Here is a 27198-nt window from a genome sequence, read left to right as displayed (position 1 = left end):
ATGTTTATATGTACACAAATACATTACGCTTTGAGTAGCAATTGGAAAAAAGTAGTGCAATGGATGACGACTGTTGCTTTAGCATTCACTGTGTGGCGGCATCAGTGTTTCATCCCTTACTCTACCCAACAAACACCTCTGTCGTGGCGTTCGCCGATTCCTTAAGGAATCGCACCAAACCAAAAGATGGAAACTGACACAATAAACACGTTCAACAACGATGATGAAGCTTATCAAGCTGTAAGATATGAGGGCAAAAAGTCTTAGTGTTAGTAGTCCTTTGAAACACGCATGGCGTCATGTGCATATCTCGAATATGAATTGATAACCCTACCTATTTCTGCCCCTACTACCACCACCTTCCCGCCCCCTCATTTTTTGCCAATTCATTCAGTGATCTCTGTGTTGTAAGCGTTTGGACATGTAGAGCTTTTTATTGTAAATACATGTATTTTGTATGCATGTCTATATGTATATGTATATATTTATAGTTCTGTTATAATTCCCATCACATCTATCGCCATCTATGCCCGCCACAATGTAGAAGAAGGGCACTCACTGACTACAGCTGCTGTTGCTGCTGCTGCTGCTGTTGCTGCTGCTGCTACTGCTGCCGCTCTGTTTACTGATGGCGCATCTTTGCAAGACACAGCGAGCCATCGTCGTTACAACAACTGGTGGTTATCGTTAATATAGACTCTATTTCTTCGCGCGCATCGAGGGTAAATATCTTTGGTTGTATATATTTTAATGTCAATATCATTGCACTCATATTAGTTCAAATGGATTCATAGGCTTTTATAGGTCGGTGTACGTTAGTAGTAAAGTAATGTTAAACAATGTTCGGGCACTAGTCAAACGGTTATGCTGTTTAAATATACATCCGTCGCTGTCTTTTGCCGGATTTCTTCGCTCTTGTTCATCTTGCATGCAAACAATCAAATCGTAGGTCGTTACAATATTTCAATCAACAAAAAAAACGACCTATTTGTACGAACATTAGTCTTGCTTTTTGAACCATGCACATCCATGGGGAACGTATGGTTTTTATTGAAAAAAAAATAAAAAGTGCACCCCTAGCAATACCATGGTTTTATGGAAATTATGCTTGAAATTGACCATTATACATTATACTTATAATTTAAACATACAGTCAAACAGTTCTGAAAGGAACATACCAAAACCCTACTACATAAATAATAATACGATAACCACAAACTTCCAATCTGGTTCGTATGGCTACATTAACCAATCCATTCTACATACCCAGTGTATGTGCGCATGTGGTATTTTCGGACGCCTAAGGATTGCTTAATTTTTGTCCCTAATATCGCTCGCCGAGCGGATGCGGAAGGGAATAGAAGAAAGATGCGAGATAAACACATTCAATACAAATGCTGTTTTTGGATGGTTTAAACATTTTCATTTTATCATAACTAATGACTTTGAGGTTGTAAACTTAAAATAGGATCGCTAAACATAACATACAATTGTGTATCTGTACAAATAATACTCTAACCCGACAAATATATATATATCACGTATACGTGTATACGAACTTCCGATCCATACAACAGTAAAGTAAAATATTGGCATCAACGAGGAATCAAGTTTCCCATCAGCAACAGGCAATGCGTAATGCGTTTCTTGTGCCAAGCGCAAAGTAGTAGTAATACATGATTTTAGAACTCGATTTTTTTTCTAACCAGCGCGTATGATAAACCTTATATGTGTATGTAATGGAAAAAGAAAAACTAGGCAAAGAATTTCTGTAAACTAAACATCATACTTTTTGTTGTAGTTCTGTACTATTGAGCAACGGTACGCGTTGATTACATACTTTTTACCGGTGATTATTCTTACAGAATTAAACAATAATTTTTGCGGCCAAACGCCCCTAACTGATGTGGGTATTATTTTTAAAAAAATCCTATCAAAACGAAGAACTTGGGCATAATGTACATGTATACATATGTAATTGTTATGAGCAATTCTATCCAACTGGCAACATAAACCATGAAGAGCGTATAGTGGGGCTACTGCATGGTCATTAGTGATGTTTCCATGCCAACCGAACGTGTATGTAATGATTGCATCAATAAGTTTGCTAACTAACTCATAAAACTTATGCTATGTCTCGAAAAAATCCTTCGCAGATACTAAACATATGATTTGTCTACCTTTCTGCTAGTAAGACATGCTAGTAAGAGAGCGCTCATAATCGTAGGCTGTACAACAAACCTGTAGACGCATTGCAGGAAAACTCAAACCCACATTCTCAACAATAGGTTCAACAGGTGATGGTGGTGGTGATGTATCTATCAATACACAGATGCATTTGAACGAAATGCGCAATTTAAAGGAAAACGTTAAGGTAACAGCACCACAAACGAGAAGCATCTGCTTCTAGCAAACCTAACCTTGTCTAAATAATCTCATAACATTTCATTCGCATTCTATTTCTATGGCAAACTCGAGTGATTCAACTACACCACATACAGCAACATTCTATCAATCTTCATGCATAACAACACTTGTGTACTGAATTGTACTGTAACAAACGGAGGAATTGATCTTTAAACAAGCATACTTTTCCCTACACGTATTCTCATTCCCAAATCAAAACCTATCTTTATTCGATCGATGCTCTTTTACACAGAAAGTGATCAGATATAGTAATTGAATCATGAATCTGCTATAAAATTAAAATCACTGCGTGGAGCAACAATATAAGTTGGGTAAAATAATTGCAATAGTACAAATTAAACTAAGATAAATCGTGATGATGCCTCCGCGAGTTTGCTTTTAAAAGTTATCGTTTGCTAAAACAGAACATTTGCTCGATTAAAAGTTCCTCCAGAAAGGAGGGTGTGCAACGTGTTCTTTAGTATTTGTAAGATAGTAAAATGTTCGCTGGCTAGCAACATACCGATAATGACGTGGGCTTCGATTTAATTCGATCCGTAACGTGTCATTATGATTTGGTAATCTCAATTTCAATTTAGAAGAGTCTTTGAGGAACGTATTTTTTTTCTTCGTCTTCTTCGTTTTCACTGCTTCATTTTATCCGAATGTAAACTAGTAATCATAGGTTAGGGAGACTTCAAGTGTCGGAGGAGAGGAGTTAATAGATTATGAATGTTTTTTGTTTGTTTGTTTTAGTTTTGGGTTAACGATTTGGCGCTAGCTATTCAGATGTCTGTCTCCATCTCAGCCCATGCGTTGGTTGTTAAGCACAGCATAGGCTTTCTTCTTCAGTTCTTGACCAATTCAACTCTGCTTGAGTTGATCTCTCTGTCGCTCTTCGCACATCGGGCCCCTTTTACGTTTGACTGCTCTGCTTTGCATCTTTTTTAATTAGTTGTTTGCGTTTTGTTTTTGCTGTTGTTGTTGTTTTTCACACGTTTACGTTCTACGTTCGTTTTGAGTAGTAACATCATTTGTAGGTCCTTGCTGGATGCTGGCTTAATTACTGGGCAGTGGCACGGTCACCTGTACATACGACTGGGGGAAATAGCCGTTTCGTCCATTCAAGCTACCCTCGAACCAGTTTTCATCCACGCGCTGGATTAGAGTAATGACATCGTTTTCCTACAAAGTTTCACAACAAGCGTTTATAGTACACGTCCGGCATGGAAGCGTCAAGGTCAACTTGGCTTACCTTGAAACCCAATTCCCCCGGGTTCTCTGGCTCAAAGTCATACAATGCTGTGCAGCATGGCTGTGTGGGCTTTGTTGGCATCGGTGTTCTTGCGGGAGAACGCATCGGCGACGGCAATGGCGAAGCTAATAAATAACATTACAATACATAAAAATGTGTGTTACAATTTTAAGCACTATCTTATCTACAAATATGTCTAATCTGAGCATAAACCTATTAATGGCAGTAAAGTACTGTGCAAAGTTACTCTAGATTCTGCGACTAAATTTTTAACCGATCTTTTCTGGCTTCAGCATGTTAGTTTGTTAATGCATAAATTAGGATAATAGTGAGCGAAACATACACGATAATTTTAACCTCAGCCATACTTTACGTACAGATCACACGTATATGTTGTGAGAGTGAATATGTGTGAATTGAATTGAATAACTCTAGTGATGGTTTTTGATTATTTTGTTTCTATACTTCCAAAACTAAAACGAACAAAAGGCGCAACAAGCATGCAGTTTGCAAAAGGAAAATGAAGGAAGGCATGTTTCACATAAATTGCACACTATAAACCCTATTTTTAACGTACATAGCAAACGAAACACAGAGCAATCTAATTAATGTCGCATGTTCACGATAACAACATCGGCGAATAATCACCGCACAAAGTAACACACCTCACACAAAAAGGACAGCATAGAACAAAAAACGTGTAATAACAATTAAGCAACAGTAGCAACAAACGGACAAACGGACGTTCCATTGGTGAGTAAACAATAATGAATTCAATCAGTTGTAAACACACACGCTACAAAATCATATCTCTCACGCCAACAACAGTAGTAGTAGTACGTTTCTCATTCACATTGTATAATCGGTGTTAATTTCGTGTAAGTATGCCAAATTAAAAATGTTGTTTTTGAAATTCAAAAGAGATGATTCATTCGTTTCTTTTACCATTAGTAGAACGCGCCTGTGCTTGACCATTTCCCAACAGTTCCAGATGTGTCGGTTTATTGACCGGCGAACTGAGATGAGAGGATGAACCGCCTAGCGATACGTAAGTCATACAAATAGCAAAAACACATTTATGTAAAGAAAACAATGACGACAGTTTTTTTATAGTGATTTGACCAAATTAAAGAGTACGGGAGAGAAAGAGAGAGAGAGAAAGAGAGAGAACGAGAAAAAGAAATTTATATAAATAGAAAAAGAGAGAGATGTATATAGAAAGATATATAAACAATCATTCAAACTGACACAAATTCATCGACAAATAGGTGACAAACAGTACTTTATATATAAAGGAAATTTTAATTGAGAAAATGCTGTGGAGCTCAGGATAGAGTAGTGGAGAATACATCATAGAGTTGAAGCAGGCAAAATTGTATCGCACTTTGATTATTAAAAACAATTATGTGACAAACAATCACTGCGCTCTGCATTCAAAACACAAGGCAAACATATATTGGATATGTTATTCGATAAATACAATCCAAATTCACTCTTACTGTGTATTATCGTCTAAAAAGAAGGTTGTAACTATCTTCAAATGACCTCCTTACAAAGTGAATTCACTGAAAAATCACAAAGCCACGGTCAGCCGATAGTTGATTATAAAAATGGAGAAATTTAAGAATCTATATTGGACGATGATAGCGGAACTCAACAAACATCAGCAAGATTATGATGGATTGTATAGGTATGTATAGAAGTATGTGCCTACAATAATTCTATCGAGTGTTAGCGTACATTAACTACTCCACACAGCTTTCAGTGTTCCTTTGCGTAATTCAATTAGCTAGTTAATTTAGCTAAGGTAAAAAAATGATTTAAATAATGTTTGGCAATTGTAGTTGGAGCAATGTTGTGAATTACCAATGCATCAATAAAATCAAATAAATATGATGTTTGTAAATGAAGTATGTGAAGCGAAGGATGCGCAGGGAATCCGTAACCTCAACAATCATAGCTAGCTTACATACTATTTGAAATGCACTGAATACTACTATTATGTAAAGCAAATTCCCATCACCAGCATGAACATTTAACGGATAGTAGGTAGTAGGAAGGATCCATGAATCGGTGTGTTACCCAGCGTTTTACATGCATCTTCCATCACCTTGTTAAATCGCCCTTATTTCACGCTTATCTATTAAACGTTCTAGTGAAATAAGATTCCTTGTAGTACTAATATGTATGTGTATTTTAGTTTCCATATAGAACGTTTTAAGGGTCGAGGAATGCGTATCGAAACTACTTGTTATTCTATCTCTGTACATAAGCGATGCCGTCTATCGTCTGTGTATTTGTCCATTGTATCTTCTTCTTGTTTACATTATCAAACTAATAAAACAACAACAAAATGGGTATTTATAGAATGTTGTTACATTATCCAAACCAATCCGAAACTCAACATTAACTTGTATAATGCATAACATAAGATATCTTTAATGTACCAGTCAATAATGCGAAAAGTGAAGTAAACCATTTGTTAAGCTTGTGGCATCTTCTACAAACGCCACATTTCTAGAATCTAGTTTAAAGCAGATGTTTCTAGCAGTAGTTTAAACGGTATCAAAACCATACATACAAATTCTACTTTTAAGGTAGAACACGATTATTCGACTCTTTCGCTCATGCTTATTTCAAAATTTCAATCCCTTGGTTGAATTACTGATCATAACACAATATTATAATTGTTGCTTACATTAAATTTTGTAATTGTTTCTGGAATTCCATAAACATGTAAGACTTAAATCAATACTAGAACGCATTGTTCACTGGTACGAGTAAATGAAGTAAATAAATTAAAAATAAATGACAAAATAAAAATTTCAAAACAAATCACCTGACCAAGGATCACTGAAGATGCTCTTGCTGTTGTTGTTGTTGTTGTTAGCAAACATTGCGGTGCTATTGGTAGTAGCGGTACTGTACATTGAACTATAACTGTTTTTATTATTATTTCGAATGTTGGCCCCGCTGTTGGACGTAGTAGTACTCTTGCCCGGCTTAGACCCTGCACCAATACCACCGTTTCCGGCATAACCCCCATTATTCGGTTGATCCCATGCATTTAACCAGCTGTCTACGGACGATCCGTAAGACGGCGGCCGCATGTCAGACCCATCAGTACTACTAATACTATCAATTCCACTGGTGTCGCCTGCTCTGCCACCTACACCACCAAATGCACTTGACGTACCGCCGCTCCGTGTCGACGATAGGCTCTGCTGAGAGCCATATAGTCGGTTACGGTTAAAGTGGCTACTATTGTTGTTGTGATTGGAAGAATAGGTTTTGTTATTGGACAGATTTTGCTGGGAACTGTACATGTGGTGATGGGAATTGTTCAACCTATTGGGATTAAGAAAATGGGGCCCACCGTTCATTCCATCCTGCGAACCGAGCATTTCGATGTTCAAATCGGCAAGCGTCTTGGGTACAAATTCAGACTTTGGTCTTGCTGCAGCTTCCTCGCGTCTGTGGAGAAAACACACGAATGAGCATTGAAATAGTTGCGTTGCGTATCTTTTATTAATGCACTACTTACTTTTCGTTCAGCGTTTCCACTAATACTTTCAATATCTCAGAACATTGAGAGTGATAATCGAGCATCCCCTCGGCAAATGTTACCAGCTGGGAGACTTGCTCAACCTAACAAAGAGCGTAGGAGGAATAATCCATAGCATCGAATATGTATTACATTAGAACAGTTCCACGTGAGGGTACATGCACCATGATAATTAATGGGATATGGACAAATCACAACACGGATGGTAATGTTTGAAGGTAAAAATTAAATACAAATCCAACTATACCGTTTTCAAATCAACTTACATCATTCTCCAACAGATTATACATTCCAACCTGTGCAAGCTGTAGCGATTCGGCAAATTTCTCCTCAGCGCTCCTGATTTCATCGTCTGTAATTTGAGAACCTTTTGTTAGGCATTATTTCAAGGCATTATTTGTCCGCCGTGTACCGGGGCATAGATACAGACAAAAAATACGGAATATATAGAGCAATAGTTAACAACCCATATAGCATTAAAAAGCATAATAACAGAACACATATAACATTTGGCCATAATATGCAGGGGTAAAGATGACGGTGTAAAAGGGCCAGTGCGTTAGGCAGGAATCGACAACATAACATTCGAAATACAGCAGCGATCATGAAAATAAAAATAAAATAAAGTAAACCATAAATACAAACTCTAAACAATGTAAAATATAAACCATTATTAAACTAATAAAAAATCGAAAATTTTAATATTTTTTCAATCTATCGAAACATATACGAACTGTGTTTAAAATAATGATACATATAAAGTAGCAATTAAACACAACAACTAAACAATTGGTCATCAGGAGTCATTGAACATAGAGGATAAAACATAAATATACATACCCTTGGCTTGTCGCCTTTTCTTACAATCGAAATCAAGACGTCTGCCTTGTAGTTTTTTACGGTGGTGCTAAACGAAGAAACAAAAAGAACAAAATAACAAATTAAAATATTATATACCTATACGAAGAATGCACCATGAAAGGCTTCAAACAAATGCAATGCTTACCATCACTTCCTTCAAATCCTTCGTCTGTAGCTGATGGAGCGGTTCGAGGAAGTTTTGTTTAATGTTATCATCAAGCGAATACTTCACGTCAGCCATCTGCTTGAGCGAGTCGCCCATTTCGACCAACGCCGACGCTGCATAGGTTGGAAAACAGACGGATAGTTCGGGAGGCAATTTGTGCGTTATTATTTTGCATGCCCCAAGCAGGAACACAAAACCAATTCGGCACGATCAATGACGATTTAAAGTTGTGTTGGTTGGACCGACGACCCAGGTATATCGGTATATACACCATTTGAAATGTACAGGAGTGAAGAGATACACAAAAGGGTATTAGTTTAACAAATCGAAATGAACTGGTAAAGCTACATTCAATGGTATAGAAATGTGTTCTAACATTATTACTATATTCAGTGACATCACGTTATGCATTGTGTATCATAAAAAAATACAGTTTACAACAACAAAAGATAGTAAAAATAGTATACTAGACGAGGACGGTAAAGTTATAAGTATCAATATTCACACGTCAGCACCAAACAAAGCGGCACGTACTTTATGTGAACCATTTACCAATTTTATATCTCTGTTTTCAATTGATGTTTGTGAAATAAAGAATGCATTCAATTTACTAGCAGTAATCTACACGAGTTTTGTGACTGTATAGAGATTTCAGTATAACATTCATCGGGTGTGCATTTAAGCATTTAGCAAAGGATGACACAGAGAGAAAGAGAGAAAGAGAAGGATAGAGAATAAACATCTAACGAGGGATTATAGTTGAAAATGGCTAAATTCGTACCGTTACATTTTTAAATATTCTACCAAAAATTTAAGGAAAAAAGAATAGTACAAGAGTTAAACTAATGCAGAGAGGCTGACCAATCTCAACTTTGTTAATTAGAAGGAGAAATACATACATTAATGTCCTTCGGTTATTTTTTAAGTAGCTTTTATGAATAAAATTAGCAAAAGATAGGATTAAATAATTGTAAAATGTGTACTCCTTCCTCTTTTGACCGATTATTTAACTCATCTGCTATTATGGCTTTCCAGAGCTTATGCTCAATATAATATTTGCATACTTTTTCACATCTTTTAACAATGAGGGGAGGGGGCGGGGGGTTTGGAGAATATTGCATACTGTTTATTATTATTATTATTATAATTATTAATGTTGTGAAAGATATAGGCCATTCAATGAACGGATTGTATGCGCCTGTGATGTATGAATGCAACCAAACGATTTTAATGGAAAAGAAATACATTGAAACAAAAAAACAACAACATTGTCGCTTACATTTAGATGTGCAATGTGAAAATAAATAAAACGCGGCGGTATGCGCTGTACTTACCAAAAATACTGTCCTCACCAAGCTTTTTACCATACGTCAGCATACAGTCAGCCAATATACCTTCTGGTTGTGGATAAGTATTACTTTTAGCCTGACCTGATAATTTAGAAATACCTTTGACCGCTGCCATCTTTGCTCTAGCTGTCGGATTCGGTTGCAAGTACTCTTTGGTCTTGGCTTGCAACTCTTCGACTAGCTCGACGGTGACATCCGTTTTCTGTGTCGAGATACAATATATATATATATATATATATATATATATATATATATATATATATATATATATATATATATATATATATATATATATTCGATTGTTAAATGCACCGTAATTGGTAAGTAATACATTTTATCAACTTACGCGCTCCATCTCCATGAAATCCAAGTCCAGCTTGGTGCCTTCAGCACCTCCCATCTTTTCAGTGACATACTGAAACACCATGAAAGAATTAGTGTGCAAATATGCTAAAACAATGCCGAACATTCACAGTAAATTATGTGCAATCTTCATACTATGCGCGAATGTAGTATTATAAATTTGAGTATCATCAAATATAAAAAAATAAAGCGCTCTTGCTGTAAAACACCAGGCGCCTCCTTGTGTCACAACGTATTTGTTCAAATTTTAACAAATTTACAGTACAAAAAAAGAATTTGTGACACTTTTGAGTGGTAATTATTTTCTAACATTCATTTTTGATTTAAAAAAATGTAACATTCTCTAGCTTGTCATTTTGACACGTTCTTTGGCAACGTAGCAAACAATTATATTGTACTCATGAATATTGTTCTCTTACGATAAAACCCTCTAATATTCATTTTAGGGTGTAGGCAAATTGTATAACAAACTAATGTTAAAATGGTTATGCTAGTTGGGACGACACGACACTGTACCTTGCCCAGATAGGCTGAATATGTTTTACATTCATCTTCAAATTGGTCGTGACCTACATTTCGCTTTAACCATGCTCTCTACAACAAAACGCGTCGTTCTTCATTTGTTACTACATTCTGGTTCCTGTCAATTCAAAAACTTCACTAAAGATAAACTTAATCTACTATGACGCGATTAAGCCAGTTAAAAACTATAAAAGCGTTATAAAAAAAGGAGCGTCTTAATATAATTTTTCATGAAACCAATTTTTTTATGCAATCATTTGTTAGATAAATTTGAGCAATGATCCTACTTGAACACAAACCACATTACCTGATTTGCTTTATTAATTTGCTTTTTAAGGCCCGCAAATGCCATGTTTTCGCCTTTGGAGAAAATGGTGGAAGATTTTTATATTAACGTTGCGTCTCAAAATTTATTTCCTTCTCTCCTCCGCCTTGCTATCTCCACCAGAGCAAGCACTTGTCGTCAGCAGCTTATATCAGCACACACACAGACACGGGTGAACTGATGGTTTCGTTCTTCTTTTCCTTACGCGATGGCAAGAAAAACTTAACAACTTTTCAAGATTCTGAACGTGATAGTTTCACCAGCAATATGTCCCTACTACACTGATTATTATACAACACACTTGCACCGTCCACTACACTGTATCACGGACACATTCGCACATATATCACTTAACTAGGGCGCTGTGTGCTCACGCTGCAGAGGATACTCGTATTCACAATGGTTTGAAAGCCTTTTTTCGTTGCCGTAGCATTCATCAGCATTGGATGTTAGTTTCCAGCAAGGACAACAGCACAAGTATGTTCATGATAATCCGGTAAATGTCCAATTGCATCCAGACAGACGATGTGAGATAATATTGTTGGCCGAGGAAATGTACATGAAAAGAATAAAAAAAAATTAGTTATAATTACCCCTTATGAATGAGAAAATTGATATACTAAACTATTTTATATCGTGTTTTTTTATTATTATAAACCGAGGGTTCATACCGAACAAAAGTACCATGTGACAAGAAGGACTATTTGGAACCGTGCCCTAAGAATTTCACATTGCAAAGTAACTTTGCAGGGTATGTGACTACACCATTTTCACTTACTTTGAAACCCCTACCGATGGATGTAATTCAGATAATTTTTTCGTTTATCCAGAAGATTCTCGTATTCTGCGGGCGAAATTACACAGACAAGCTAAATTGCTAAATAGTAGAATTGTACGGTTCTATTTCACTTGCGGCTACTTTGCAGCGTTTTCAAGAAGCTTGCACGAGACGTGACCGACGCGTTCGAAAGGACTGTGACAAGAAACTTGGGCTACAGCCATCCGAAGTTTGCAGTAGTTAACGTCAACCCAATTGAGGTTGCTCGCAAAGCTTTCGGTGGAAAAGTGAGAAAACCTGTGTATAGTAAAGCGCAAGATTCGCTCTCAAAAAGAGCGTGTAAGTAGAATCGCGTTAGAATCGAACTAATCTCTAGCAGTGTGCGTGCTTGTTCACGGTGCTCTTTTCTTCTCTCGGTCACTCTCTCTCTCTCTCTCTCACTACGAGTCAAAGGATGAATCAAACAGGCGTTACAATACGATGAAAAGTGGGTACTAACACACTATCAACGCAAAGCGAACGTGTCCAGACCATGGTAGAAAAATTAAACATATTGTTTATGTGGGTTGCATCGCGCACTGCCCACACAATTTTGCTGAGCAGTATGGATTGTATGAGGTTAAACGTGTGGAAAAGGCGATACCATGAAGCCCTTAAGCCCATAGAGCAAATCATTAACAAAAGTCCTATTCTCCCTTTGATTGCATGTTTAGATATGTCGGCATGAGGAAAACTGCCCAATTTTTTAGCCATTTCCGTCCACATTGACACATCATTGGTCATAACAAATCAAGAGATGAAACAAGGAGAAATCCAAATCGAACAGTCACGTGATACATTCTATTCCTACACCTTTCAGGAAGAAAGAGGAACGGCAAATTCATTCATACAAACGTTCAAATGGTTTTGAGGGAGTATAAGAATCATGCATCCTCTCTCTCTTTCGGCGCGGTCAAAATCACGCCAAACCTAAAAGAGACACACATACACAGGAGCAAATAGTCAAATTATGCATTGCACACGCATATATGTGGACACACGGCACAAAGGCACCCTTCAGAGTTGGTTAGAACCAGTCTCTAACCATTGCACGAAGGACCTGTTTTACACATACCCACACGCAGAGCCCACATTTCAATCAAATGCGCGCTTTAAAGCGCACGATTTCGTCACCAATTTCGTCATTCATATGAACTAGGAGACTCTTGATCGTACGCTTGCGCTCTTACGCCACAGTACCGCACCAACAACGTCTGGAATAGTATAACTGCATCGCCCCAAACGACGCTTACATATCGGTCCCTTGTATGTAGCGCTGAGCAAATGTTTAACAGATTTAATATAAATGTATTCGCAGCCAGACCATCATACACATTATCATTATTCAATCATTTACCATAAACATGGCATGTATATTACTCCTCTCGTTTTTCTTAAAAATGTGTACCAATAGATACAGTTATCTCAGAGCTGTTTTTGCGTGTCGCAGGATATAGCAGATACTAGACATTTCGTCGCCGATAAGTCTCTTTATCGATGCTACACCAGACCCATGGATACACTATTATTCCGATTCTTCTGGTATTTGAAGGCCAAGAATATCTTTCTTTAAGCTCTCCGTCAAAGAGTTGTTTCTCTAGAACAGCCCATGCCTTCGCGAAGGGTAGGCCTGAATTTGGATGTCTAAATCTTTTGTAGTCCTAACAATCCTACAATCAACTAAACAAAAGCTTAAAGGCTTCATAACTTGAAGGAGTAGAATAAGTGCAAGGTTTGCAACGGCGTAAGCATGGGAACGCATAGAAAATGTAACGTATCATCCACTAAGTAAAACCATAGAACACAAACCCCTAGTAGTGGCTTGCGTTCAGTGAACCATGAAATTACAAACGATGAAAGGTTACCATAACTGTTGATGTGGAACAACATTATATTTTAGAATGTAGCTCGATACAACTACTTCAACATGGCTATTTCCAAATACAAACATTGTCGAGGGGTAAGGGGATCAAAACCATGTCTGGGCTACGCATATCGCTGCTTGCCTCGCATGTTCAAGAGCATTTGCATTTGGGTTAACTTCAAATTTAACGTTGTGAACATTCTCGAGAGCATTTCATTATCGGCCGCGTTCCAGAAACGTCCAATGGCAATGGCTGATTTTTACAATTGGGCTTGGTATTTGAATGATGTTGATAATGGAATATTTTTGGGAATCCAGTTCACATTATTTATCGCCAAGGCAAGGGAATCAACAATACCATGTTTTATGGAAAAGCATTTGAAAACCTCATGATCAACAAAGCATCACAGATATTTTATACAAAAAGCCCCGTGTTTCTAAGACGGAGCTGTCTGTGAGGGAAAATAGCACCAGCGCAGTGTAATTATTAGGTTGTTGTGAATTGCGTTAAATTACCGATCCGATAACACAGTATGTTCTACTCTCAAGGTTAGAGCCGTTAGAGGTTGAATGCATCGGGTATGGAAACACGTAAATTCATCTTCATTTCCTAAAATAAATCAAACTGTTTTGCTTGCTTGAGCATTGCATTTAGTAGGGCAGGATCGTTCAATGCATACTGTCCTGAAATAAAATGCTCCATCCATGATTTTGGCTTATCTTATCTATGGCGAGAATACGCTTACCGTCTTACTACTCACGTATGAATAACTTTCGTTAGGCTTTAGATACTAAATGTTGAGGCTGAACCCAACAAATTCGAAATAAAAAACATCTACACCACCAGATATATCTTATCGTTGGTTCGTTAGAACGTTGTCCCTAAAAGAAAAGATTCGATTGTTGTACATCAAAACAGCCGTACAGCGACGCAACCACAAACTGTTGTGAACAACACTGCAAAACACTCATTTGATCCAGTGTTCCCACAACAGTGGTTCCCGAAATCGGCCCCATTCCCATCGACAGCATTAGCATTGACCTTGGAAATGTGTGCGCAGAGACGGTCAGGTTCGAGTGTGGTTGCAAGCAAGAGAATGTTGCAGTTCTCTCCCCCTGTTGTGCGTGTGCAACGCACCATCTTCTCATGATGCCGACCGCATCGCAGCAGAGCCGTCACCACCAATCGATGCACATTACAGTCGGCCGAAACGATCTATTACCGTGACTCGCAGCTTCCGTCATTCGTATGTGCAAATTCCACCTAATCGTAGCACATATTCCTATTCCCATCCCCCCATCGCGTATCGGCGACCATAGGCAGTGTGGTTGAATGAGATAAAAATAGTGCACCCTGCCAACCCTTGCCAAGCGTCTTTTCCCCACTGCACGATCCTTCGTCGTCGTCTGTGGAGCATTGCAAACTTTCCAACAGCAGGAAGTCAGCATCATCATCATCTTCTTGCAGCCCGGCTATGATACCCTCCTCCGTTTGCATGACTGAGTGAGAGCGGATTCAGAGTCCAATGCTCTTCAACTTATGCGGACTCGAGATTGATAGGCAGCACGCATCGGTCGCTTCTCATTGAAAAACACTCGACACAATTTCACATTCGGTTTGTCGCTCGCACTCTATCCCTGTCTGCCTAATTTTGGAAAATGAGCCGTAAAAAAATGACCCGATCGATATTGCGGCCCCCATCACTTGCAACACCAGCGTGTGCCGTCGGTAGTTAAAATAGTTTTCGCAAAAGACGCAGTGTCAAATAAATACCTTTCTTATCACGGCTAAACACTTTCTTATCTTTGCAGATACGCTTTTGGCAAACGGATAATGTTCATGTAAGAACGTTTCGTTTACTCACAAGATTAGAACGACTCTCTCCTTCCGATCCATTAATCGATATGCAAGCAGAAAAAAAACAAACTACCGCACGATTCACTGGATCCTAATGTAACACCACTTACACTCAGTAGGCCAGCAGTTCTCCCTGTTGGTCCTTTGCAGGAGGGCCACTTACGAACAAACAAGAGATGCCGTCGGCGGGTAAGCGAAATACTGGCTTTCACGAGCAGTTGGACAAAATATTTTTACACTCAGCTGACAATAAAGCCCCCAAACTACACGGTCCATGAAAACGTTGGGCGTACGGAAATATACGCACGGCTCGCGAATTTTTGCACAGCACAACAAATAAGACCACACTGGAAGGTCGTCCGCCTTTTGGCGAAGATAGCAGGCAGCGATCGGGACAGGGATTTTTCAGACACTACACAAGGGACGATAACTTAGAGGGAATTTAATAATTTTCAAGTAAAAGCAACATCAAGTACCTAGAATTTGTTAAATTCACGACGAGCGGATGGTATCGACGTTGAACTTCTTCTTCTGTAGCAGAACAAATTATTGTGTCCTCCTATGACGGGCAGTTTGTGTGTAGTTGTACACAGTGTGGCCAGATTATTTTGGCGGTTTTCGGTAGGCGCATCAAAATTTTATCGGTAGTTTTCGGTAGGTTAAAACTCGAAACTTAAAAGAAGTAAAAGCGAAAGAAGTGTTAAGCGGGATGGGGGGGGGGGGGGGTTACTAATGCGCAAAATGAAAGTTCCATCTCACGAGAATATGCATCCTTTATCTAGGATATGGATTAGATTTGGTTTAGAGCTTACACAAATGAAGATTTTTCTGAAGTGTCGATTTGAAAATTGGAATTCTAAGCACATTTTTTCTCAGTGGTGACAAGTTCTTTTTCTTGGGGCTCCACGCGACCGCTTAGGGCCGCAGCAGTGCTCCATTGGATACGATTTTATCGTACGTGCTGTCATTAGATTTTCGCTGGATTATTTAGATTGATTTGACTGTTTGGCTGAGTATTATAGTTCAATGATTCAAAAATTTGAGATTTTTTTCCTTCAAACCCTAGATATATATACAGGCGGTCCCCGAGATACACGGTTATTGGGGACCGAAAACGGCCGCAAAATACCGCGTATCTCGAATTTCCGCGTAAGTTGAATCTCGTGATTTCCAGCCAAAATATCACTAATTTTCGTGCAATTTTGCAAGTAGGGGGTGGTTTTAGCCACCAAATTAATTATTTGATATGTTTCTTATGAATTGAACAGTTTTAAACCTTTTTAAATGGTATTTTACATTCGATCAATACGGAAATTATTTGATATTTCACAATGGATGTGACAAATCAGTACAATTTGCTCAAAGAACTGTCAAATTTTGAAAACCGCGTATCTCCGAATCCGCGTATAAGAGGTACCGTGTATCTCGGGGACCGCCTGTATATATATCGGTATTTCTGGCCACACTGGTCCGCAGGTCAGGCGAGCTTTTTGGCTGCCACCGTCGCAAAACCGTCGCAAAACGTCAAAACCGACGTCACAAGTACTGAAACTCGACGTCGCCAGCGAGGGAAACTCGCAACGATTTGGAGGCGCTGGCGACGGTCGTTTTTGACGTTTTTCGACGGTTTTTGACCTTTCGAGCGAGCTCTTGCCCTGCGGACCAGTGTGGCCAGATTATATTGACAGATTTCGGCAGGAGCACTGTTGAGAACGCAACCATTTAAATTTAATCAATTATTTTAACGATCAATTTATTTTTACCCTACTAGATTTACCCTACAATTTAAGATATTGAAAGAGTGAGCGACTTTTATAAATAATGTGTGTCGTTTGAAGCAAGATTGTGTGAAGCTATGAATTAAAATATGCTTTTATTTAATAAGATTGATGGAAAAGATTTAGAATATTAGTTCAAGCTTTTATTTCACACTTCACGTATAGGTTAATGCGTCGAATGCAGAATACAAGAAAATGACGTGGATGTAGAATAAAAAAAACGTTACGCTACGAAAAGCGTGGACACACACTTCTGTCAGTTTGAAGTCCGGTTTATGGAGTCGGGTTAAAGGATCGAAGTGTAAGATATTGCCAATCCTAACATTATTTAACCAAGTTTAATGTGTTAAAGTTTTTCTTTTGATTCAGGTGCACCAAGTCCGTGTGGAGGGAAGCGCACAGCGCGCTCCCCTACCCGCAAATTTCCGTTAAATGCCTTCTAATCGCCTTGTAATCGCCGGCGAATTGAAGGCGATCAGCAGTGCATTTAGCAGTAATTAAATGCCTTTGAAATATGTCAATGAAAAATTTCGCTTTTAATTTGAAATTTGAAATTGCAACTGTCAAAAGAAAACCTTACAAGCGTCTTCAGCACTGCGCTGTTGTAGTGTTCCCAGATATGTGCGTGAGATTCGATAGCACGATTTACGTGTTATGTTCTCTTGCGTTAAGCTCTGAGCTATTTCACTTTATTAGATATGGTCTGCATTATTCGGTTGTTAAAGACCAACCCGTTGAAAGGTGTTAATATATCAAACTCATTTTGATAACTTTTATTAGATAAGGAGAAATGAGATACATATTTCTCCCATCCTAATAATGAAAGGTGAACATAGTGTAATTATTATGTGTTTTCAAAAGGTATTGTTTTAATTTTGCTTCACAAAAATTTTGTTTGTATTAATCATAGCAAGAAAATATTAATCTAAAAAGAAATAAACACAAAAAAGATTATAAAAATCAGGATTTGATCACACGCTTTCTCGATTCAGAATCAAAAGCGTTGTCACTGCTCTATTTGGCAGTTACATCAGTGAGGGTGTAAAACCAGTATATAAACAAGCTAAGATGGTGGCAAGCTATCTGTTCTCGTTGAATCAAAAAGTTGAAAGATTTCGAAGAGAACCCGTTACAGCCGTGAAAGTTTCGGTTGAAATCTTTATTCGCCTTCTAAGGCGACTATCGCCTTAAATGCCTTCTGAATGCCTTCAAAGCCGTTTAATGCTGGTAGGGTCAGAAAGAAACGAGCGAGAGGGGGTTTCAATCCAGCGCAGCGCAGCTCGCTGGAATCAAGTGGGGTGCCATAAGTGTGGTATAAGGAAAATACAATGAAACAGCGCAAGCGAGCGTTCTCTTCAGTGGGAGCGCTTCGTGCATTTTAAAGGCATGCAATAGAGCGCATTCTCTCCGTGGTAGCGCTCCATCCGCCATTTTGAATTTTCATCCCAAAACAACGGACTTCGGATCCGATCTTGGGCTGGACCCCAACCGTGTGTTTCTACCTACCCCTCGCCTGAAAATTTCATTCTCTTTGTTTGTCGGGTAAGCTTTAACCGCTGAGAGCGAGATTCAAATTCAAATTTAAATGATTTTCTTTGACGAGCAATTCTCGGAATCCCCACAACTGACATTTTCTACTTATTATGAACATTTAATTTTAACGGATAAAATATTGAATTCAAAACGCATGTAGCATTTTTCAAGTGCCAGGCAAACAAACGTGCATCAGCGCGATAAGGGCGGTGGCAATGCAGATAGGATGCAATTTTATCGCACCATATTTATATGGGATTTGTCAGATAACGTCGGACGTGCGATTTCGTCGTCCGACGTTAGGGCCCTGACTGTCCTTCGTCGCATGCGATTTTATCGCACGTGCTGTCAAACGCTTTTTTGTATGATATTGCGATTATTTGGATGATTTTAATAGTTTAACGATTATGAAAAATTATTTTGTGGTTGTTCCTTCAAAACACCACACATATAGTTTGACAGATAAAATCGGATGCGGTGTCCGACGAAATCAATTTTTTTTGATTCCGTCGTACGATGAAATCGCACGTCTGACGTTATCTGTCAAATTCCATATAAAATTTTGACAGGCCTTTCGATAAAATCGCATCCGATGGAGCACAGACTCGGGCCTTATCTGTCAAATCCCATATAAAAATTTGACAGGCCGTCCGATAAGATCGCTTGCGTAAAAGCGTTGCAACCGCCCTAAGGGCCGTGTCTGTGCTTCATCGCATGCGATTTTATCGCACGTGCTGTCAAACGCTTTTTCGTATGATATTACGATTATTTGGATGATTTTAATAATATAACGATTGTGAAAAATGACGTTGAGATTGTTCCTACAAAACACCACATATTTAGTTTGACAGATAACATCGGATGCGGCGTCCGACGAAATCAATTTTTTTTTATTCCGTCGTACGACAAAATCGCACGTCCGACGTTATCTGTCAAATTCCATATAAAATTTTGACAGGCCTTGCGATAAAATCGCATCCGATGGAGCACAGATACGGGCCTAAGTAACAAATTAGGATAACGATCCTTGAAACAGCATCCCAAGCGCCACATTTTAAGCTTAAACGACTGAAAAATCAGATTTCTGTAATTTCGGTAGGATAAATGGAAAATCGGTAGTTTTAGGGCGGTCATCTGTGAATCGGTAGGCATATAAAAAAATGGTAGGAATAGGGTAACTGTACCAGTTTTCGGCAGTGTACGTATTTTCGGCAGGGTAGCTAAAAACGTGAAATCCTGCACAAATGCGGTAAAAGATTTCACAAAAAAAAAACAATTTTGTAGTAAAAGTGTAATTATTTGTTATTCACACACGAAGTTTCACACCACTCTAACTTGTTCGGAATTTTAAAATCACGATAAACAAGTTATTTTTCACTTTAAATGCTGCCGAAAATAGGTACACAGTAAATGTTCATTTTTGACAGCTCAATGTTGTGGGCTCCTGCCAAAACTCGGAACAATAACACACCTTGGATTTGGCTGAATATTCCTTTTAAAATTGATCAGAACACTACAATGCGTATGTCGACACATAATATGACCTTTCTTGTACCAAATATCACCAATTTTACGACAAACAATGCACTTATTTAAGAGAAAAATAAATATTTGTAAGCACTGTTCGCTATAATCATCAAACTGTCAATGGCAGCTCTGTTTAAACGTCGCATCAAAATGGCTGTCAAAACGGGCCAAAATGAGCAACATAAAATTAATAATTGAAGTGTTTTTTAACACCAATATTAGGTAAGTAAGAGTGTTTAATTGCTTAAAACATTTTTTTTGTACATATTTGCATTGATAAAAACATTTTCTGACCCGTATTCGCGTTGCCGAAAATAGGAACACTGCCTGCCGAAAATAGGAACAAACTGCTGAAAATAGGAGCAAAATCAATGTTTACTTTTTTCGAATATTTATGAAAAAGGGCGTTGAACCGGCATATAAAAAATATTGTAACATACAATGATAGTTTATCAACCAGAATAACATTACTTGCATGAAAAATAATAAAAAATGTTTATGTGTGAGCAGTTTTTGTGAAACTTCTGCACTAGCGTGCCGAAAACTGGTACAGTTACCCTACAGATAAATCGGTATTTCTGGTCACTCTGGTTGTACAGTCTGCCGTGTCATCTGTTTGACAGCTGAGGGTTTTCATCAAAGTGGGTTTATTATACAGGTGGGCTTATCCCGAACAAATTGACAGCCGTACTGTAGAAAAATGAAAACGAAATGACAGGAGGGGATTCGATCATTTCTTGATGTATGCGTGTGAATTGCAATGGCTATTTTGGATGAAGTGTCGTAGTGTGGGTGAAAAACTACGTATCACAATCGAATCCCCTCCTGTCATTCGTTCGTCCAATATGGCCTTCCCGCCAAACCTATAAGCCCACCTAGTCCTTATACCCACTTTGGTTTTCATTCTCAGTTGACTTCTCGATGTATCTTGCATCTCGGGTAAAAGTAAGGCTCAGCCCTCTACGTTACATGGGAGAAGCGTTACATCCCTTAAAATATTCTCAAGCAATATTTTTATTACAGTTTTGTCATCCAGGCGACTGACCAGTGTACATTATTTGAATAAAAAATATTTTAAATTGAGATAAAAAAAAAGTTAATTGCTGTAAGATGAACCGATTACAAGGAAATTTAATTTTTATATAACAATTAAATAACAGGTTTAATATTTTTTATTGTTGCATTATGATTAATGAAAAAAAGTCTGAAAGAAGGAAGCTCATGAACACCCCAAAAGCTTTCAATTGGAGTAACATTTTCTATGATTAGAAAACATAGAATATTAAAATATTTTTAATTAAATTATATATATGAAATATAACTATTACCTTTTCAATCTATGTTTCTGGCCATTTTGAATAAAAATTACTTTAGATGCAAGGGCTCTTTTTAAAATGAGGTTAATGAAGTTAATAAATACTTGTAAGTATTTCATTATACTACTTTATCAATAACTGGGTAAATAAATAAATAATAATTTTTTTTATTATTTACATCTTTTATTTATAAGATTGTTAAAATTATAATTCTTGAAGTTGTGACAACTTTTCTAATTATCAACAAAGCTTTTCTAATTATCATATAAAAGAAAACAATATTAAGCCATAATAATCTATTAATTTGCTCATCCACGGCGGTTAAAACAAACGTTCAAAAATGCTGCATGGGTTTGTGATTAACAGGCGTTACGCGTAACGCTAGCGTAACGTAGAGGGCTGAGCCTTACTTTTACCTCTCGTTCTAGCCGTGTTTCCCACTCTCGATTTGCTGTACACAACTGTGGTAAAAATGTACTGTGGTAAACATAGAAAAGGAGCGAAGAGGGAAGACGAGACAGCTGTATGAAAAAAAAAATCAAAACATTGACAAAAATCGTACAGCAAAGGTAAGGATTGCGGGAGTCTGCTCGAGGTATCTATGGCCAAACTAAAACTAATGGGACAATCATTTATATTCTAGTGATATGAACGACTCCGTTGCGAAGTACTATAACTATGGTGATGCTAATATTATTGATTGGGCCCAGGAAGCCGAATCCGTCATACGGGACATTGCTGAACACGTAAAAGAAGCCTCGCACTCCAAGCTCCTGCCAGCAACACGCACAGAAGCATACATCAATATAACGACGCTAGGTGACAAAATGATGTGTGTAAAACTTAACGCTGAAGGCTTACAAATTGTAGGTAATGTCCACGATGATAAAACTCGCGACAGTTCCATCAATACTCGGTACGAAACACCGTATGCGCTATTATCGGACGTTTGCTCGTCATATGTGAATTCTTTCGGTAGCTCGCTAGTAAATGCCTTAACTGCGCTAGAGCAAGAACACTCACAACACCGTGAATTAGAAGATGTCGAATAAATTGTTATGTATTTTAATTTCTTGATTTCAGTTGTTGTCTTACATATTCATTCTATATCGTAACCACCTAAACTGCCAACCTTTTCAGATACAACGTCTGAGCTTCTCGCTCCAAGCGGGCCAGCTCGCGGACGACCGGCCCCAACTGCTCGACGTGGTCCTTATACCCGGTTCCGGTGTTCATACGCTTCTCACCGTAAACCACCTTTCCGTCGAATTCGTTCAGTGGGACCTTCATGTCCTTCTCTATTTGAGGTATGGTTACGGTCAAGTGATCTTCGATTTCAGCCAGGTACATTTTCTCATCGTACCACATGCAGCATCCTTTTACGTCGGTGAGCTCGGTGTTCCAGCAATTTTTGCCACGCGAGGAGCACCACTGCCCGTGGTACCAGACTTTTTCTGGCACTGAAGCAACCAGTGAAAACGCTAATCCCATGCGGTCAGCACGCCCGACACGTCCAATACGGTGCACATAGTTTGATTTTTCATCCGGAAGTGTCACGTTTATAATGAACGGTAATCCCGTGATGTCCAGACCGCGGGCCGCAACATCCGTGCAGATAAGGAATTTCACTTCCTTGTTCTTGAATTTCTCCAAATTGGCCTTCCGTTCCTTCGGATTACGATCGCCATGCAAGCATACGCACGAGTATTTCTGCCCACCTACTTGTCGCAAATAACGTTCCATATTGTCGCAGTCTAGCTTCGTACGACAGAAGATGATGGCGCGATCCATATTGTGCTCATCGATCGCTTTCAGAGTGTACTCTCCTTTCAACATTTTTACAGCTTCCGACAGCGTTTCCGCAGTGTTCGAACCCGGACGCACATTGTCCCGTGCATGCACACCATCCGTTTGGATATGGGTACGCATGGATTGCCAGCTGATATCTTTCTGCGGATCCACCATACACACCACGTGATGCACAGTTTCCGGAACGGCGTCCTCGCCCTTCAGATCGACCCAGGTTGGGAAGTGCATTAGTCTTTCGGCCATCTTCTTCACTTCAAACGAATGCAGCGTGGCACTACAAACCACCATCTGCAGCCGTCTGCCGTCGGATGTGATTTTTGGTATCTGTTTGTGCAATCGGTCAATCATTTCAGTGTACCCTTGTTTCAGCAGTCCATCCGCTTCATCCAGAACGAAAAACCGACAACTGTTCAATAACACGTACCCGCCTCCAATCAGATCCTCAAGGCGGCCCGGCGTTGCCACGATTATGTCCACCCCACGCTGGAGCACTTCGATCTGCTCACGCACATTGACGCCACCGATGAGCAGCAGTTCGCGGACCTCCGGGTCTTTGAGGTGTTTTTTAAATTTACGAATCTGATTGAACGTTTGCTCAGCCAACTCTCGCGAAGGTTCAATGACTATTGCCTGAGGGGCGTTCGGCTTCGGCTTTGCGGCTTCTCCTTCAGCGCTACCGGACGGACCAGTGTTGGGATTTTCGGTCAAATTTTCTTTAGCAACGTTACACACAGCTGCGTATCCAGCCGGCAACGGGTACTTAAAATCGGTTTGGCCAAAGTTGAATGCGATTTCTGCATTTTTTAATACGACGGCGGGAAAGTAAGAGTTGTTTTTTGCATCTGCTTCGCTCAGCTTGAAAGCAGTACCGAGAGACGTTCCGTTTTTAGAGAAAGCTATTTCTCTGCCATCTAGATCAAGCATACATCCTATGACGTCTTGTTTCCCGAATGCTTCCCCGTACGCATCGAATTGCTTGCAATTGGATTTTTTTCCTGTTCCGCCAAAGCCGTACCCGAAACGATCGGTACCGAGATCCAGACTGGCCAGTTCGGTGGACCAACCAACACGACACAGCCCTTCATCTGTCACTGTTGCTTCGTAATAGTATTTACCCTTTCCGCGGACACCGGTGGTACATCGACTACCGTGCCATTCCTTAAATTCCCGCGACTGGCAGCGTAAACCGTCCGGAGTGATAGCCATCGCCTGTCCACGATCGGTATACGAAAACGTCCAAGGTTGCCCTTTGTGGGAACTTGTTTTGCACGTTTTACCCTCCTTAATGTCTCGCAGCGTTTCCCATACGATTTGCAGAATCGGCAAACAAAATGCGCCGGTTTTGCCGCTTCCCGTTTCAGCTGCCATCAGCACATCGCCACCGCCCAGAATCAATGGAATCGCTTCAGCTTGGACATCGGTTGGCAACATCCATTCCATCTCGTCGATAGCCTTTGCAATCTCCGGCATAACACCGAATTCTACAAAGCAAACGTATCAATTAGAAATAATATCAGATTACAAGTAAGCTCGAACTATACCAACCTTCAAACGCCGTCATAGTGCTAGATATTCCTTTATTTTGCTGACTAAATCCAATTTATTTTAGTTTTTCTCCAAAATATTTCAGAAAGCCGGGACAAGAGTGGTCCTCCAGATTTTTTTCTGCTGCAAATGGCAAGACAGCAGGTTAGCTCATAAAACCTAATGTTCTCTCCGCCATATTAAATCGATGCACTTTATTTTCAGTTCGAACAAAAACAAATAATTTGTATTTCAATGTTATTGGATTAGTATGAAATAATATTTTTTTAAGATGCACATACAAAGTACATGAGTTTTTCTTTTTATTAAAAATCGGGGAAAAATTAGATGCACTTTTATGTCAAGTAGAACTGTCAATTGTAAATTGTCAACAATTCTAAATTTGCCAAAACTGGCCTCCGTCGTGTGTTGTTGATTTGATAAACAAACACAAGCAATTTTACACGCAACGGTGAAATGAACGAACTTACGCTAGAAAATCTACGAACGAGATTCAATCTTGTTTGCCGATTTTGTTTATCGGACAATGACTGTTTTCCACTGTTTTTGCCCGATGGAAATATCAACAAACGTTTGCAAAAAGGCATCGAAATCATTATGTCGAAAGTGGACGAAAACGACGGACTGCCCAACAACATCTGCAGTATGTGCTTGCAACGAATCGAGGATTTTGTGGACTACGAAGCAACGTGTATCAAGTCGTACGAAATTCTGCTGAAATGTATAACCGAATCGACGGGTGTTAAAAACGGCGACAAGCAGCTAACCGTTGAAGTGCTTATGGTGGACACAGAACAACCGGATTACATCGACGATGGCGATGGTCCACATTTTGTTGCCGAAGAAGAACAAAGCGCACAATACATTGAATACATTGGAACGCGGCAAGATTCAGTAGACAAGCATGAAGAACTGAGCACGGCCACCGTCGAGGTACATGATAAAAGGGACGTGCTTGAGACTCCAGCAACTGAAATAGGAAAAGAAGTGTCCCATACTTCCCCTGTTGAACGGGAATCAGTTCATTGCATTACTGAAGACATGAATATCAAAGCCATCAATGCCAAAGTGGTGGATTATTGTTATCGCAACAATCGAAAAATACCTATTGTTCAGTGCATGTTTTGCGACGGAACATACCGTGGCAGGAATACACTTCGAAAGCATTTAAAGATACATTATCAAATCAAAAACTATTCATGTTCTTACTGCGAGCGAACCTTCGCCGATCGGACGTCACTGCGTCTGCATGAAGTGCGACACTCGGAAAAGAAATCTTTCAAGTGTACCCACTGTGGCCGGGCCTACTATAGTCAAATTGAGCTGAACCAGCATTGCATAGCAAAGCACGGAGGTAGGAAATACCTTTGTGTAGTATGCAGCAAACTGTTCCCTTCCAAAGCAACCCTGCACGATCACTCACGCGTACATCAAACCGATCGCCCATTCGTTTGCAGCACATGTGGCAAAAGCTTCAAACGTAACCGCAATCTTGTACGACATTTCAACAGTCATCAGAAAAACGAAATCGCAGCTCAGAGCAAATCGCTAGAGCGAACTGCTACAGTTGCCATCAGTTGTCAATACTGTGAAGAAGTATTTAAAATACCTTCCGAGCTGTTAGAACACTTAATACAGATGCATTCTCAAGAGTACGAGCAAAGTCATGAAGGCACCCATTACTGTTCGCTTTGCCAGAGCAAGTTCAATGATATGAAGGACTACCTGGCACACCAGGCAGAACATAACTTGATGGTGATCACTGTTGGAGAAAAAACAGTATACCAGTGCTTAGATTGTGGTAAACAGTTACGCTACCGATCTTTGGCAGAAAAACACGTTCAGTCGCACAGCACTGAACGTCGTTTTCAATGTAATGTTAGTGATTGTTTGAAAACGTACAAATTTAAAGTACATTTAACTCGCCATATGCGCTCAGCTCACAGCGAATATCAAACGTAATAGCAAAATCAATAAATAGCCAAATTCTTTTACAACAAAATGTACAAAGTGATTTGAAAATAGGAAATTGAGAATAAGAAAAGCATAAACTTAACACTGTGGTAGTCAAAGCCTCCCTACCTGAGGTACCTAAGTTTGTAGTTAACCACTAAACGAGCAAGTTGATGTTTCAGTTTAACTGTAATATGCAGGAGTTTGCTCAGGAATTGCCTTCCGAGTGGGAACCCAATAAATGTCTAATTCTACCTACAGGTAAGTAGATTAGCTTATATTAAAGTTTATAAATTAATATGTCTGCATGAACTCACAGTAAACCTAAAAAAACGCGAAACGTGTTTGGAAGAAGATCTTGTATTTTAACATTAAAAAAACAGGAA

At 39.1% G+C, this 27198-nt stretch overlaps 4 protein-coding genes across 12 annotated transcripts; 2 read left to right on the top strand and 2 right to left on the bottom strand.

The window, feature by feature from the left end:
* Positions 1-1398: 1398 nt before the first annotated feature.
* Positions 1399-15944, bottom strand: LOC120947539 (endophilin-A). 9 transcript variants are annotated; one of them, XM_040362937.2, is made up of 12 exons: positions 15828-15944; positions 10795-11224; positions 9949-10017; positions 9588-9804; positions 8233-8366; positions 8067-8133; positions 7493-7593; positions 7206-7309; positions 7038-7135; positions 4607-4699; positions 3662-3786; positions 1399-3591 (listed from the first exon to the last, which is right to left on the bottom strand). In XM_040362937.2, the coding sequence occupies exons 2-12, from the start codon at positions 10837-10839 to the stop codon at positions 3466-3468; spliced, it is 1179 nt and encodes a 392-aa protein (XP_040218871.1). In that variant the 5' UTR covers positions 10840-11224; positions 15828-15944; the 3' UTR covers positions 1399-3465. The 9 variants fall into 9 exon arrangements, with proteins under 9 accessions (XP_040218871.1, XP_040218873.2, XP_040218870.2 ...); XM_040362939.2 differs by having other exon boundaries at positions 6501-7135; positions 7493-7578; XM_040362936.2 differs by lacking the exon at positions 4607-4699 and having other exon boundaries at positions 6501-7135; positions 9588-9650; positions 9702-9804.
* Positions 15945-21925: 5981 nt separating this feature from the next.
* Positions 21926-22574, top strand: LOC125906920 (GSK3-beta interaction protein). The gene is made up of 2 exons (XM_049607982.1): positions 21926-22074; positions 22149-22574. The coding sequence occupies exons 1-2, from the start codon at positions 22031-22033 to the stop codon at positions 22555-22557; spliced, it is 453 nt and encodes a 150-aa protein (XP_049463939.1). The 5' UTR covers positions 21926-22030; the 3' UTR covers positions 22558-22574.
* Positions 22540-24992, bottom strand: LOC120947879 (ATP-dependent RNA helicase Ddx1). The gene is made up of 2 exons (XM_040363689.2): positions 24860-24992; positions 22540-24795 (listed from the first exon to the last, which is right to left on the bottom strand). Exons 1-2 carry the CDS (start codon positions 24873-24875, stop codon positions 22625-22627), a joined length of 2187 nt encoding a protein of 728 aa, XP_040219623.1. The 5' UTR covers positions 24876-24992; the 3' UTR covers positions 22540-22624.
* A 111-nt stretch (positions 24993-25103) lies between these two features.
* Positions 25104-27176, top strand: LOC120947880 (zinc finger protein 184-like). The gene has a single exon (XM_040363690.2). It carries the CDS (start codon positions 25316-25318, stop codon positions 26819-26821), a length of 1506 nt encoding a protein of 501 aa, XP_040219624.2. The 5' UTR covers positions 25104-25315; the 3' UTR covers positions 26822-27176.
* Positions 27177-27198: the final 22 nt, after the last annotated feature.

The sequence above is a fragment of the Anopheles coluzzii genome, chromosome 2 (assembly GCF_943734685.1).
Source record: "Anopheles coluzzii chromosome 2, AcolN3, whole genome shotgun sequence".
NCBI lineage: Eukaryota > Metazoa > Arthropoda > Insecta > Diptera > Culicidae > Anopheles > Anopheles coluzzii.
Note: the sequence above shows the minus strand (reverse complement) of the source record. Positions and strands in the feature narration are given on the sequence as shown.

Coding starts and splice junctions, on each gene's coding strand:
- LOC125906920 (XM_049607982.1), top strand. CDS start 22,031: ATGAAAAAAAAAATCAAAACATTGACAAAAATCGTACAGCAAAG. Junction 22,075..22,148: donor ACAAAAATCGTACAGCAAAG/GTAAGGATTGCG, acceptor TTTATATTCTAG/TGATATGAACGACTCCGTTG.
- LOC120947880 (XM_040363690.2), top strand. CDS start 25,316: ATGAACGAACTTACGCTAGAAAATCTACGAACGAGATTCAATCTTGTT.
- LOC120947539 (XM_040362939.2), bottom strand. CDS start 10,839: ATGGCATTTGCGGGCCTTAAAAAGCAAATTAATAAAGCAAATCAG. Junction 8,367..9,587: donor TGGTGAGGACAGTATTTTTG/GTAAGTACAGCG, acceptor CAACCTATGCAG/CGTCGGCGTTGGTCGAAATG. Junction 3,787..4,606: donor ACAGGCGCGTTCTACTAATG/GTAAAAGAAACG, acceptor GTTATTTATTAG/CTTCGCCATTGCCGTCGCCG.